This window comes from Oncorhynchus mykiss, chromosome 2, assembly GCF_013265735.2.
Source record: "Oncorhynchus mykiss isolate Arlee chromosome 2, USDA_OmykA_1.1, whole genome shotgun sequence".
Lineage (NCBI taxonomy): Eukaryota > Metazoa > Chordata > Actinopteri > Salmoniformes > Salmonidae > Oncorhynchus > Oncorhynchus mykiss.
The window spans coordinates 30,793,381-30,808,980 of NC_048566.1; the positions used below are offsets into that span (position 1 = coordinate 30,793,381).

Below are 15,600 nucleotides of genomic sequence, written 5' to 3' on the forward strand. Positions count from 1 at the left end.
ATTATAATTTACAGTGTGTCAAACAGCAACAACATATGACTAAAATAAAAGCCACAAAAAGCAGCTCCATAAACCTTGTAATGTCTTGCAATGAATGTGACGTGAGCTTTCTGATTGGCTTACCAGTGGTCCGAGGGGTAGCTGGCCAATGAGCCGTTCGCCACATAAGTGGAGGAACCACCCCCATCCAGGTTGATGGCATTGATGACCCCCTGACCTTTCAGAAAATCTGCCACCTCCCAAAGATTCATACTAGAGAGAGGAGAGAACAATTGGTACAAAACCACTAGTACAGTACTGTACCATAAGGCCATATAGGAGGAAGGTGCTTGCATTTAAAGCAAAACAAATCCATAAGGACTTCTGAAGCAATGTTAATTGTGTGAAAAATAAGGTCAATTCATTGGAGAAGGTCAATGGTTGGTGTGATTTGCACCGAGAGACTGCGCTTACTAGATAAGATTTATTGACTTTATATGGCCTGATAGAGTGGAGAGGCCATGGACATGAACAGACATGTCCCCTTGTGGTCTTTCCAAAGCCATGTCTTAAACTCATGAAACTCTAGGTTAACGAGGTCATTTGTTCATTGCACCGGTGCAGAGAAAGCCAGATCAATAGAATTGATTAGAGCCTTTTTACTTCGCCCCATCTCCCTTCATATGCCTAAATGGCCCCACTTCTGCCTCCAATCAAACCTGCATTGTCTCACATTCCTTTCACTCTCCATCACTTTTACCAACCAATTCCCCCCCCCCCCCACTATATTCCCTCTCCTGACTCCCACAATACTTTCCACTTTTTCACCCTCATCCAATTACACCTGTATTATTTTCCACCCTTTCTATCTCCTTACCCTCTTCTCCCTCCCTTTTCTCAACTCCTCATCTCTTGTCCATTCTTACCCTCTGTGGTCAGTCTGTCCGTCTATGTGGAACAGGATTAGTTTCCCCTCCTCATCGTGACCAACCGCTGTCCTGGCTGACACTACGTCCACAAAATGGCGGAAATTCCCTGCGGAATCAAATGCATGAAAATTGAATTGAAGCATACTGGCTGAATTTGATAGAATACATCATTGTTGTTTTTACATAACCAGAATGGGCAAACAGGGTTTCACCATATGCATTTGTCAATGTTGCCAAATGCAGTTTCTCTTCATATTTCTAAATGTATTTTTTATTATGTATTTTTACAACTCCCTGATGTTTTAAATGGCCATGTTATACGAGTGACGTGAAGCCAAAAACAGATTTCTACATCAAGTCTAGGACAAAGTTACCACCAAGTGCCTACGTAAGGCCAGTCCTGCTTTTTACTTCCTAATCTAATGGTTGAGTAAGCCGATGCTAGACCTGCACTTAATGGAGACTTTTACCTAAAGTAATATTAAAATATGTCAATACTAACTACATATATCTCTAGCATTTTAAGTAAGTATGCCTAAGTTGAAGACATCCTCAGTATCCTGCAGTAGCTACCCGTCTCCTGTGTCGTGTCACACTCAGCCTGTATGCTCTGGTTAATGTAGACCTGGCTGTTTCGGAGCAGCCACACCACCCCACTGACCAACTGCACAAAGGGGTTGGCTTCTTCCTGAACGTCCTCCTCAGAGAGATAACTTGAGACAAAAAGAAGTAGAGAAACAGGATGTAGAGAGGGTAAATCAGGGACAAAGATGAGGAAAAAGTAAAGTTACCCCAAACAGCATCAAATAACACCAGTCAGTCATATCTCAAGAAAGGAATAACCAACTGTGGAACAAGGTACACATGAGATCACATGCTTTGATACTCATGTTAAAAAGGGTACATTCAGCAATCTAGTGAGATAAAACATGATGGCTTAGTCAGCCAAAAGCTCAAGTGCATCCTGAATCTCTGTACACAGTGTTTTCACCTGGCTAGCTTTGTTGGCCCCACAAGAAATGTTTGTACTTCAATTTGTGACAATTAAATAGCTTAGTGTTCATAGCCCACGGACTCTAACATACAAAAAAATCTATGGGGGGAATGAGATGTGGGGGGCACATTGGACACAGTGAATGGTTTGGTGATTCTGCCATTACAATATTACATCAGCCACTACACAAGAACCAAGCGGCTGGTTTTATCGGTTTAGGGACCACTGCTTTTTTCACTGCTCTTATTTTTCCCCATCAAACGTACATGAACGTAAACACCATTATCTGGGAAACAGGAAAAATCCAAGGTAGAGCCAATACTCTACACGGAATGACTGACAGGTCAACACAACCCACTTCTCCAGGGAACAGGGAGTACCGTCCTAATCTAACTGGTTATGTTCCAAAGTAGACGTCATTTACGTGATAGGGTTATTGTGGCATGTGCGTGTGTTTTCGTTGGGTGGCTTCATTTGGGCATGGAGGTTTGGCTAGCGGAAGTTCATTAAAGTTTCATATGGAGAAACAAAGAACAATTGCTGTTAGGGAGATTAGATAAGACTTGCGATAATTTAGAATGAGTAATAATCGTAGCATGTAATAAAGGCCTTTGTGTTTGAGCAAATAAACATAAGATCTTTGTATTTTATGATAACAGGATCAGTGTTCCACAACCTCAACTACAAGCCTTAACAGCATGTCTAGAAAAAGTTAAGAAGTCCAGATTTCTGTTAGAAATTATACACATTACAACCACAAATGGAGCTCAAGTTGAGGCACAGAGAGATATTGAGACGGAAATTCAACGAGACCGGCAGCTCTTACCCAAACACCAGCGTCCCGTCCCTCCGGATGCCAAACTGGGCATTCTGCAACCCTTTGCTGTCCCTCACTTGCACCCCGTCACTCACTAGATTCCCCAAACACTCCCCGGTCCTAGTATCAAAGAAACCTCCATTCTGGGCATAGAGACAACTGCCGGCTCTAGCAGTTTCCTCCACCACCTCCCTCTGGTTCATCCCACACCCCCCCGGCCCTCCAGGCTCCAGCACAGACACCGTCCTCAGGGGGTCGTGGACCACTGTAATGTGACCTGTGGCAGGGAGGAAATCATTTCTTAAATTTTAGAGTTTATATACACAATAACAAAAAATTGGAAAATAATCTCACTTGACAAAAGCCTAATATTGTAAGGGTATGGCGTTTAAACTGCTGAATAGCTATGGAAACAAAGAAAATAAAATTTTGCCATAATGATTTTTTTTTTTAATGGGGCAATTTTAGGGGTATTTTCAAAATAAGTATTTCCTCCACTGACCTGTGACCCATCGGGTTGTGCCAGGGACGTCAGAGATGAAGACTTTCGACTCAGCCACAGGCACCCCAGTGTGGTTGCTGGCAGGCCAGGTCTGGTGGGTGACGTTGCCATGGACAACGGACTGGCAGTCTCGGACATGACGGTGGGAGTGCGAGGGTCCATGGCTATGGCCGTAGGGGTACGGCGATAGGAGGTCATCGTCCAATGAGGGACTGTGGAGAACAAATATCCAGTTGTTTCAACTTTATTTACTCATGATGATACACTTCTCCTGAGTCCATATTGCATTAAACCTGATGCAAAATAGACAAACTGCATTCAAAGAAATCAAGATCTGCAGTGAAAATGTTTATACATTTTTTCTTTAAAGTAAAAGTACTTGTGACACATTTATTGAGTTGAGTCCAAAAACACTCTCAAACAATTGACTTATTATCAGTGCGTCAAAAGAGTGTTGGTCATGTCATGTGACTAAATGTTTTCCAGAAGAAAAAGCCTTGGCCCACTTCAGACCAAGTTCTTTGCTATCCGGGATCCTTGGTACGTCTCAATGCTTATGTCACCAAATTGAAGTTGAAATGGCTACGGTAAGGGTTAATAAAGATGCACTATGCAAGATACAATATGCAGAAATCACACCTGATTTCAGTTAAAGTAACAAAACAGGCAAGTATAGTGTAGAGAATCATTGTACCATCTAAACCACTGAAATATATATTCCATAACCAAAAATATAGTATTTTAGCAGTTTGAAGCTGGTTGTACAAAAACAATAGTAAAAGACACAAAAATGTAACTTTAAAACAGAAAGCATAGAAATAGGGCACATAACAGATCTCCCGCTTCATAGATATGCTTTCAATAAGCTCTTAAGACCTTCAAATGGGTATTCTATGACATTAGACAACATATGACAGCTTATGCTATTTGATAGGATGAGAGAAATGCTGGAGAGGTTGTTGTAACAAAGTAAAGACAGGGTCTGTAAAAAAACAGACAAACTTGAGAATTGATTACTAGGAATTGATTTATATAATTTGAGATACAAGCACAGCACTATACAATACTGCTCTCTAGTGTTGATTATATCCAACTACCGGAAACTTCAAGATGGGTGGTGACCAAAGAAACATCTCTGCCTCAATGCAATGACGTGTACTTTACCGTGGATTTCAGATTTGTACTTTAAATAACAATATAATTTTGTCAAGAATAGGGGAGGATTTATTTCATGCATAAAAAAAATGCTCATATTTAACATTAGCAAAGTACAAAAAAATACTAATATGCAAATGCATGGACTAAAATGTCAAATGTATGAGGGTAAATTAGTATTCCCTACCTATGTTCTGGGATTATAAACTAACCAACTAATGCATTCATAATTTGGTCAGTTATAATAAACATACACACAGTGTATTTCAGATGGGTCCTCAGCTTGCAGTGAAGCAAAGTGTGCGTGCCAAAGACTTCGTCACTTGACTATATTCACAAATGGACAGCATACCGTTCGTTATCTCTGCTGTCAAAGACAAGAATGACTTTGCACTTTACTGCTGCCACTGCAATAGATAAACATTATAATCAAGCAACTGGCTGGCTATAACTGACCAAATGATGAATGCATTAGTTGGTTAGTTCATAATTCCAAAACCTGGCAGAACATAGGCAGGGAATACTAATTTACCCTCATACATTTAACATTTTAGTCCATACATTTTCCTTGGGAATAGAACCCACAAATCTGGAACTGCATGAGCCATGCTCTACTAACTTAACTACACGGGACTACGAAGTCAGATAAGTGCTCCTCACAGGCTGTCCTAACAAGATTATTGTCTGCCTCTTTTAGACAGCAGCACAAGCACAACCAACCTAGCTAGCTAGCGAGCAGGCTAGCGCTGGTTAACTTCTGAGTATGATTGTGAAAGTTTTGCTAGCGAGATAGAAACGACGGCCCTTACCCAATATCGTTGCACTCCGAAAGCCAAATACCAATCCATATCAGGAGCAACGCAAAATGACCATTCACTGAAAGTGTTGCCATATGATAGCATAGACATTGAAAGTGTGCGCCTGCCTCACTCTACTTTTTAGCTACCATAATCAACGCGAGGGAAGTCATATGACTTGTCCAAGACAAGAAGAGCACATGATGTTCTGTTTACTTTGCCTGCTGAAAACGTCCACTATAAATGACACGGAAATGCACAGTTGTAGCTGCTACATATTGTTCGCTAAATTAGCAAAGTTAACCAATAATTAACTAACTTGAGACAAATACTTTACCTAAAACGAGTGTTCTGTATTTAAAAATACAACAGAAAGCGGAACACAAATTAAATAGGGAGGAAGACTTTTGTTGCGACACAAGGTAAGGGTGAAAGTTGAAGGGTATGTTGTCAACATGGCATCTGGCATTAGTGCAAAGCATGGACTATTAACCACAAAATGTTCGGTATTTCACTCACTCCAAAGAAAGATATTGCCACACGCTATTTGCATTCAACGACCTACAGAAGTGAAATGTCTACGAGCTTCAACAAACTCGACTATAGAGTCGCAGCACAACGAAAAATACTGTATCGACATTGTGAGGTAAGCAAGCCAACTTGCTAGTTAGTAAAATATGGCTCTAAATGGAATGACTTGCAAGCATCCTTCTATGCACAAATCGCATGGCCCTCTGTGACTGGCTACATTGTCCAAATGTTCCTCAATGAAATGCTTTGAAGAGAATTGGACTTTCAGTGTATATACTGAATTGAAATGGAATTGACCCCAACCCTGGCTAGTTGTTTGTTTTTGTTACATGTGTTACTGCATCCAATGTTTTCATTGAAGAAGTTAGTCCACCACTAGCATTACACTTGACTTGTTTTGATTAACTTGCCTGTGTTCACTGCCTTGTTTCCCCAGGTCTCGGGACTATGACGGTTTTGTGTCCTCCCTGCTTCTCCCTGAGGATGCGCGACGCTCCTCACTGGCCCTGAGGGCCTTCAATGTCGAGCTGGCTCAGGCAGGTATTCCAGCAAGCTCAGTACTGAGTGCCTTCAGAAAGTATTCATACCCCTTGACATGTTCCACCTTTTGTGTTACAGCCTGAATTCAAAATGGAATATATATGTATATATATTTAAAAAAAAATGTTTTTTTATACTTATTTTCCACCATAATTTGCAAATTAATTCATTAAAAATCCTACAATGTGATTTTCTGTATTTTTTTTCTCATTTTGTCTGTCATAGTTGAAGTGTACCTATGATGAAAATTACAGGCCTCTCTCATCTTTTTAAGTGGGAGAACTTGCACAATTGGTGGCTGACTAAATACTTTTTTGCCCCACTCTATGTCCAATACTTGTCCAGAGCTAAGTGTTGATGTTCAGGCATCCTGCTATTGAAGATAATGCTGTTATGGCAAGAATAATACATCAACCTATAGACCTAGATATGAACATAGATAACAGTGAGGGAAGGGTCTAGTAAAGCAATACATTTTTTGTGCAACTCTATATGCCTAACAGTTTAAACTCATTCAATGAAGTCTTCTGAAAGGGATTGAGAAAACCCTAGTTTTTTTGTTTCTCTCCAAGGTGAAGGACTCTGTTTCCCAGAAGACTATAGGTCTGATGCGGATGCAGTTCTGGAAGACTACAGTGGAGGAGATCTACAGGGACGACCCCCCAGTGCAGCCTGTCAGTGCAGAACTATGGAGGGTCTGTCTGGAGTAGACATTTTAATTTTGCGGCTATTACATTCGACTGTATATCGTTTGGACATTGCATATAGCCTGGTTTCTTCCTAGGTTCTAGCCTTTCTAGGGAGTTTTTCCTAGCCACCGTGCTTCTACACCTGCATTGCTTGCTGTTTGGGGTTTTAGGCTGGGTTTCTGTACAGCACTTTGAGATATCAGCTGATGTAAGAAGGGCTTTATAAATAAATTGTATTTGATGCATAGCATTAAACAGCTTTTCCAATGCATTTGATGTGTACTGTTTTAAACATCTTCAAATATCTCCTTTTGCAGGCGGTGAAGAAACACTACCTGACAAAGAGGTGGATGCTTAGGATAATCTCTGAGAGAGTAAGCATATGTTGCATTTTAGGTCATGGATTTGTGTGGATTCAATTCTAGTTTCGTTTCATTTATTTGATATATGTCTCTATTGTTGCCAACAGGAGAAAGACATGGAAGACAGAGCTTATAGAAACCTCCAGGAGTTGGAGGCCTATTCAGACAATACCCAGTCCTCACTACTGTACCTTCTTCTGGAGAGTTTAGGTGAGCAGGTGTATGTGTGTTTTGTGCTTGACTCCACTGACTGAAGAGTGTACAGCATGTGCATTGTTCTGTTCCTGAGGGGGGACATCGAATTTATATTCACAATTAACTTCCCAGTGTTCAAGTACCTCTTTTAGAAATGATGAGGATCGTGCTTGCCAATGCAGCACATTGACTAAAATGAGAAAGATGAGAATTGCAGCCACCGACTGGAACATTGCCGGGAACTTTAATTGCGCCTTGTTTAATGATACCATGTCCGCCATGGTGTTACAGAGCGCTCTATGCATAATTGCACTTTGAAAATGCCATCAGAATGAATCAATATAGCCACTGATCTCCAGTAGATTTTTGTTGAAAGGCTGGACAGAAACTACCCATAGTTTCCCTCATTCCCCTCTACATGAAATGAATGACTGATTATTTTTAATAAAATACTTTTTTTAAACCTTTATTTAACTAGGCAAGTCAGTTAAGAACAAATTCTTATTTTCAATGACGGCCTAGGAACAGTGCCTGTTCAGGGGCAGAACGACAGATTTGTACCATGTCAGCTCGAGGATTTGAACTTGCAACCTTTCGCTTACTAGTCCAACGCTCTAACCACTAGGCTATCCTGCCGCCCCATTATGACTCTGCTCCTTCCCTATTTGGAAGAACCCTGACAGGAACAGTCACATTATATTGTGGATGTACGGTGCATTCGGAAAGTTTTCAGACCCCTTGACTTTTTCCACATGTTACTTTACAGCCTTATTTTAAAATGCATTAAATAAAAATGTTCCTCCTCAAACTACACACATAATGACAGTGAAAACGTCCATATTTATAAAAAACAAATAAACAGAAATACCTTATTTAGATAAGTATTCAGACTCTTTGCTATGAGAGGTGAAATTGAGCTCAGGGTTGATCCTGTTTCCATTGATCATCCTTGAGATGTTTCTCCAACTTGATTAGAGTCCACCTGTGGTAAATTCAATTGATTGGACATGATTTGGAAAGGCAGACACCTGTCTATATAAGGTCCCACAGTTGACAATGCATGTCAGAGCAAAATTGTCCGTAGAGCTCCGAGACGTAATTGTGACAAGGCACAGATATGGGGAACGGTACCAAACATTTCTGCAGCATTGAAAGTCCCTAAGAACACAGTGGCCTCCATCATTCTTAAATGGAAGAAGTTTGGAACCACCGAGGCTCTTCCTAGAGCTGGCTGTCCGGCCAAACTGAGCAATCGGGGAAAAGGGCCTTGGTCAGGGAGGTGACCAAGAACCCGATGGTCACTCTGACAGAGCTCCAGAGTTCATCTGTGGAGATGGGAGAACCTTCCAGAAGGACAACCATCTCTACAGCACTCCACCAATCGGGCCTTTATGGTAGAGTGGCCAGACGGAAGCCACTCATCAGAAGGCACATGACAGCTCGCTTGGAGTTTGTCAGAAGGCACCTAAAGACTCTGACCATGAGAAACAAGATTCTCTGTTCTGATGAAACTAAGATTGAACTCTTTGGTCTGAATGCCAAGCGTCACGTCTGGAGGAAACCTGACAAAATCCCTACGGGGAGGTTTTCTGTGTCAAGGACTGGGAGACTAGTCAGGATCGAGGGGAAGATGAATGGAGCAAAGTGCAAAGATCCTTGATGAAGACCTGCTCCAGAGCACTCAGCACCTTAGACTGGGGTGACGGTTCACCTTCCAACCGGACAATGACCCCAAGCACACAGCCAAGACAATGCAGGAGTGGCTTCGGGACAAGGCTCCGAATGTCCTTGTGGCTCGGCCAGAGCCTGGACCTGAACCCGATTGAACATCTCTGGAGAGACCTGAAAAGAGCTGTGCAGCGACGCTCCCCATCCAACCTGACAGAGCTTGAGAGGATCTGCAGAGAAGAATGGGAGAAACTTCCCAAATACAGGTGTGCCAAGCTTGTAGTGTCATACCCAAATAGACTCGAGGCTGTAATCACTGCCAAAGGTTCTTCAACAAAGTACTGCGTAAAGGGTCTGAATACTTATGAAATATTACATTTACATCAAATATTTCTGAAAACCTTTATTTGCTTAATCAGTATGGGGTATTGTGTGTAGATTGAGGAAAAAACAACAATTTAATCAATTTTAGAATAAGGCTGTAACGTATCAAAATGTGGCAAATCAAGGGGTCTGTAATACTTTCCTGAATGCCTTGTATACAAAATAATGATTACTTATGCAGATTGTTTTATGACTTGAGAGGGAGACTTAGAAGCTGGTCAAGCTGTATTCACTTGTGCGATTAATTAAGTGGCATTTCTGCATCGCAAGTACCTGTGTTTCTGTCAATCATTTGCATGTTATTTTGTGGAATGTCATTATTTTGTCCCCCTCTGCAAAGGAACCTGCCACACTTGTTCCAGTCTAATTGACTAGAAGAGACATCTGACTCAAAGCCTCAACCTGTTTCAAGTACTGGGCACTCAGCATGAAAGCATTTCCCAGTTATTAATATCAAAGTGTGTGCACTTTATTGTTGTGATAAATGATGTATAAAAGAGAACAGTGTCTGCTTAAGGTTTTAGCATGGCCCTAGTCAATCAAAAACACTAACTATGTTTCTGAGGTAAACTAGAAGACACATTCTTCTTGTACCTAGACAAAGTGTATTTAATACAATAGTTTATTATTTTTTTTGTTTTAAAAAGGGTTGCAATGTTTTAACTTTAGTTATTTTCTGCCTTCTCTGATTCCCTTTGTGTGTGGTGTTTTTTGTCCAGGTGTGAAAGATGTCCATGCTGATCATGCTGCCAGCCATATTGGTAAGGCCCAGGGGATCGTGATGTGCCTAAGAGCCACGCCCTACAACAGCAGCAGACGCAAAGTCTACCTACCTATGGACATCTGCATGCTGGTGAGTGACCATATCTGCAGCAGAGGTATCAAAATGATTACTTTCCTGCTAGTGACGTTTGGTACAGATGGATGCCATTCCTGATCTATCTACCTCTCTATCTCAGGCCTTTATGTCACATGATATTCCTGCTAGACCGGTTTGGTATTATCAACACAGTGAGGGTTTGTGTCACTACTCCAAATGAAGTATGCCAGAGGCACAGTTATAATGACACCCCATGACAAATGCACTGGCTGTAGTTACATGTAAAATTCACAGCTTTGTCTGATCCATCTGTCAACAAGGCCTCTGAGCCACAGCTGGAGTGACAGGGGACTGTGTGCAGCTGGTTTATGATGTGACATCAGGAGATGTTTTTACCCCTACTAGTCCAGTGTGTGTGACATTAGTGACCTCGTCAGGTTTGTGGAGGCCTCCAGGTCATTTGCCTATCACTATTGTTTTGGCACCTGGGGGCACTATTGTAACATCATAAAGGTGAGCACAATTGAAGCTCCCTAGAGTTTCCCCCTACAGTCCATCTATGATTCACCCCCCCACATTAAAGCTCGCTAAAGCCTGGTGGGTTTTCTCCACTTTCTGTGTCATTAAGGGACAGTGAGTGCCTTGCAATTTCCCAATTATTTTCATCCGGTCATAAGTTAATTGCTCTGGTCGGAAGCAGAAGGGACTGTTGGTGTCCAGGGGTTTAACTACTGCAGCCTCTGTCTGTGGTGATGTTACATTTTATACAGGCTTTGGCATTAGACCCTCTGTATGTTTGTGTTTTGTTGTTGCTCCCATTGCTTGACAACAGCTTCTAGCCGAGCTAATAACTTGCAATACCAAGCTTCATTGCATTCAAATAGTATTGAAGTTCCCTGACTTGATTGTTTAGTTTGTCAAGCTAGCATAGAAAAAATATATACTGTCAAGGTGGTGTGTAAACAAAACTGCTTAAAAATTTGGCAAGATAAGAAGTTGGAGAATGGGGGAGACAAAATACTGATACCTACATATAAAAACATAGGAACTGTTCACATTGGAATTTTCATGTCTACAGCCTTGTGTTTTTGGGCAATACAAATCTCCTTGTCCTCATATTATTGTTAAACTATATCAAACTAAACTCCTTATTTGTGTAATAAGATTCAGATTACCCGTTTTATATTTATATATATATATTTTTTTTTTCGCTGTCAAATTATCCGACTACTCAGTTTCTAAACAACTTCTGTCTATCGGGGCTGACCTGAGGCCAACAGTTTAAAGGAGAAAGAACTGAGATCTGACAATCGCTATACATGCCGTGAATAATGAAGCTAATTATCGGGAGCTTCACTTTATTCGCCCCATTTAGAGGCCATATGCTCTCAGCATGAGCAATTGGTTCGCTCGGCTAGATTAGTGGTTTGAAGGAACAAATCTCTCCTGTGTGAATAAGTGGTGTGAACAAAGGTGTGTGTCACCACCAGCACAGAGCCTCCCAGGAGGACTTCATCCGAGGAAGCCGGGAACAGAATGTGAGGGATGTGGTATATGACATTGCCAGCCAAGCCCACGTACACCTACAACACGTACGTACCCTTATGACATTAGGACAGTGTTCCTCCAATGTTATTTGATGGGCTGTTCTTGCTGAACAGATTTACTGCTTTAAAAACCCCAGTCTTCAATAAGATTTGATTCAATTACATTTTTCATCCAGTCCTGGTAAAAAAAAAAAAATGGAGGGCTCTGACAGTGTGTTCCCATGTGGGATCAGTCGTTTTCTCTAATGGTTACTACAATGCGTTTTTTTACCCGTACTACACATACACTACCGTTCAAAAGTTTGGGGTCACTTAGAAATGTCCTTGTTTTTGAAAGAAAAGCTACTTTTTTGTCCATTTTAAAATAACATCAAATTGATCAGAAATACAGTGTAGACATTGTTAATGTTGTAAATGACTATTGTAGCTGGAAACGGAAGATTTTTTTAATGGAATATCTACATAGGCGTACAGAGGCCCATGATCAGCAACCATCACTCCTGTGTTCCAATGGCACGTTGTGTTAGCTAATCTAAGTTTATCATTTTAAAAGGCTAATTGATCATTAGAAAACCCTTTTACAATTGTTAGCACAGCTGAAAACTGTTGTTCTGATTAAAGAAGCAATAAAACTGGCTGCCTTTAGACTAGTTGAGTATCTGGATCATCAGCATTTGTGGGTTCAATTACAGGCTCAAAATGGCCAGAAACAAAGGACTTTCTTCTGAAACTAGTCAGTCTATTCTTGTTCTGAGAAATGAAGGCTATTCCATGGGAGAAATTGCCAAGAACCTGAAGATCTCGTACAACGCTGTGAATGCCAAAGGTCTGCAAGGCTGTAATTGCTGCAATCGAGAATTCTTTGTTGAAAGCAAAGTTTGAAGGACACAATTTTTATTATTTAAATTAAAAATCATTACTTATACCTTTTATATCCTCAACCTTTATAACCTCAACGTCTTGACTATTTCCTATTCATTTTGCAACTAATTTCAAGTCTGTTTTCCATGAAAACAAGGACATTTCTGAGTGACCCCAAACTTTTGAACGGTAGTGTACTTAATCAATTAACGTTGGTGATACTTGTAACTTTGTTTCATTGTGAGCTTTGAGGTTGTTTTTTTAGTTTTGAGTTTGTACAAAAAAAGGATTGAAAAGAGAAGCAGTCCGAAATTAAGTAGCTACTGGTGTTTTATATGCGCGTCATTGATTTTGCATGTCTACAGACCTTCATCTGTTATAAAAACAGATTATAGCTTTATTAGCCTGTGTTGGTCATTTTACTCAGTTTGAACCTTTTTGTCTCCACAGGCCAGATCATTCAGCAAGAACATACCAGCTTCTGCTTTCCCTGCCTTCCTCCAAACGGTGGGTTGTTGTTATTATTATAAGAATGATTAGCATTTATTGGGTTAGGTTGTGGTCACTGTGACTGACGTAACATCATGAAAAGGGTCATATTTTGTAAAGCGTTGACCAAAGACAAGACTTGTGAACTGATCTATGGGGCTTCTTTAGTCTTGGCACCAGGGAAGAGACCAGGTATGTGTGTTAGTTTCACTTCCAGTTCTCTTAGCATTTGTATTTTTTATTTTTTTCATTAATCCTCCAATCAGGTTCATCTGAACCTAGGTAAGGAGGAGCAACATCTGTTGAACGGTCCTTTCTCCTCCTCAACCACCTCCCAATATCCTGACATGGCTGTCTAGCCTATCCCTCCCTCCCATCACAGCACGCTCCCCATCAGTTGGCCAGACAGACCTTTTTAATGCTCCAATTTAATTGCACCAGACAGACCACCAAGGGACTGCATTGTGGGCTCTTACCACTGGCACTCTCAAAAGCAGTCTGATTCCCACAGAGAAGGGGCATGAAAGAGGGCAATAAAGGAAGGGCAGAGCATATTAACCAGAGCCTTGAGAATGACGCCAAGGTGAAGAATTTGAGGTAGACAAATGCCCCGCATCGTGTGTTTTTATGTTTTGAAGGGTGGATGGTCACAATGCGTCTAGGACAAAGAGGAAGCACTTTCCTGAGCTCAGATAATGCTCACGCTAGCTACCACATGTAGAGAATAAGGACTGACACACACACAGGTGTGTTGATGCTGTGGATGCTGTTTCCCTCTCTCTGGCTGCTGTTCTAGGTGGTGCTGGAAGACTACCTTCAAAGGGTGCGGCGGGTAGACTTTGATGTGTTCCATCCCAGCCTACAGAAAAGAAACCCACTGATCCCCATCCAGCTCTATTTCCGCTCCTGGAAGAAGACCTATTGACCTGTATAGTGGGACCTTATCGTTTGCCCTATTGTAATTTATACCAGGTTTAAACATCCGGTTTCCCAAAGTCCCGCTCTCGTATGTTGGTTTCTAAGTAGACCTATCTACAACAGTGGATTTCAAGAGACTCCTCCATCTATGATGTCAGCACTCCCCAAAAAAAGGATTCTGATCTAAAACATGCCTCTGCCATCTAAACCAGTTCACCTGTGTTATTCCCTGTTGTAGACTAGACAGCTGAGGACCACAGACAGAGATTATTGTAAAGCAATAACTACAGTACTGGAGACTGAACTGATGCCCTGATATATTGAGTATTTTCAGTAATAAATCGTGTAGCCATGTTGGTCTGTGTTTTCTCTCCTTTTTAAAGCTTAAATAAAGATGTCACAACCATAATAACAGTAGTGTATGTCATTGTGAATTATGATGACATTTAAATAAAATCTAGAGCTTTTTACATGACTTAAGTGTAATTATCACTGTCATATTTGTGGACAGGCTGTATACATTCACAACATAGCTTTTTACCAGCACAAAATTATATGGTACTGTTGCTCCTGACAACCGTTTATAGCCAAAGTAGGATGCAAGTGTGTAATTAGCATAGTGCTTAGTTTACCAGAGAATTTCTGCCTCCAGTTGATTGTTTTGATCTGGACCAGATGCCAGGTTGTGGAGTTGAAAAGAAAAGGGCCATTTTGAACAGTTTATATACGTTTAGGTTTTATTCCTCAAAAGCAGGAAACTCTAAGGCTTCACCTTAAAGAATGTCACAGAGAGGGCCAGGTCGTTCACCCAGGGTAGTTTTATTTATGATAAATTATGTATTTTTTCCTCCCTGTTGTGAATCATTACAGTCAGTGTGTTCCAGACCCTGATGATGACCTCTTCAGACTAGGCTACCCTAGCCCTTCTGCCCTTAACAGAAGGGAAAGTCCTCCCATCACTTTTTTCTGTCTGGTCTCAATGATGCAGAGAGCTGTTGCCTTCCAGGGATTCATTGGGTTCTTATGTTCCCGAGCAACCCTCTGTGCTACTTCTGTCCCCTTAAGGCTGTTTCTCATTTATGCAAATCCCTGTGGCCATTCGTTATATCGATGTTTCATCCTACCATGGAAATCTTGATGCAGTCAATGGACTACTGATAAAATTAAGTTGGTATCATTCACTGGAAGCAATCCAGTGAAGTCCTGGACAAGTGCCATGTTTTGATGAGAAGGGCCTTGTACTTCCAAAGGGAGAGACAGTGAGAGGGAGAAAGAGGCTAGAAGAGACCAAGGATCAAAGGATGTTTGATATGTTGGTTTATACCTTCACCCAAGATGAGCAAGCATTGTCACAATTTATCGATTTTTCGTCGCCACGCCTGTGACGGCCAAAATAAAATAACATGCACACAGGCAGAACTCA

At 41.1% G+C, this 15,600-nt stretch overlaps 2 protein-coding genes across 6 annotated transcripts in view; one reads left to right on the plus strand and one right to left on the minus strand.

The window, feature by feature from the left end:
• The window catches only part of nagpa (N-acetylglucosamine-1-phosphodiester alpha-N-acetylglucosaminidase), a 19,333-nt gene extending 13,922 nt beyond the window's left edge, over window positions 1–5,411 (minus strand). For all 3 annotated transcript variants that reach the window (XR_002468099.2, XM_021558501.2, XM_021558514.2), the window contains exons 1-6: window positions 5,186–5,411; window positions 3,222–3,433; window positions 2,729–2,996; window positions 1,482–1,621; window positions 906–1,014; window positions 124–252 (exon numbers count right to left, since the gene is read on the minus strand). Coding sequence is in view for 2 of the 3 variants with exons in the window: in XM_021558501.2 (XP_021414176.2) it covers window positions 124–252; window positions 906–1,014; window positions 1,482–1,621; window positions 2,729–2,996; window positions 3,222–3,433; window positions 5,186–5,268 (941 nt within the window). In the remaining variant the exon portion in view is untranslated. The remainder of the gene's footprint in view (window positions 1–123; window positions 253–905; window positions 1,015–1,481; window positions 1,622–2,728; window positions 2,997–3,221; window positions 3,434–5,185) is intronic.
• LOC110486724 (NADH dehydrogenase (ubiquinone) complex I, assembly factor 6) lies at window positions 5,400–14,586 on the plus strand. Of its 3 annotated transcripts, none has more exons than XM_036945545.1 (9): window positions 5,400–5,819; window positions 6,141–6,244; window positions 6,817–6,939; window positions 7,251–7,307; window positions 7,403–7,505; window positions 10,262–10,395; window positions 11,853–11,954; window positions 13,221–13,277; window positions 14,056–14,586. In XM_036945545.1, the coding sequence occupies exons 2-9, from the start codon at window positions 6,224–6,226 to the stop codon at window positions 14,182–14,184; spliced, it is 726 nt and encodes a 241-aa protein (XP_036801440.1). In that variant the 5' UTR covers window positions 5,400–5,819; window positions 6,141–6,223; the 3' UTR covers window positions 14,185–14,586. The 3 variants fall into 3 exon arrangements, with proteins under 3 accessions (XP_036801440.1, XP_021414202.1, XP_036801434.1); XM_021558527.2 differs by having other exon boundaries at window positions 6,141–6,240; XM_036945539.1 differs by lacking the exon at window positions 11,853–11,954 and having other exon boundaries at window positions 6,141–6,240.
• Window positions 14,587–15,600: the final 1,014 nt, after the last annotated feature.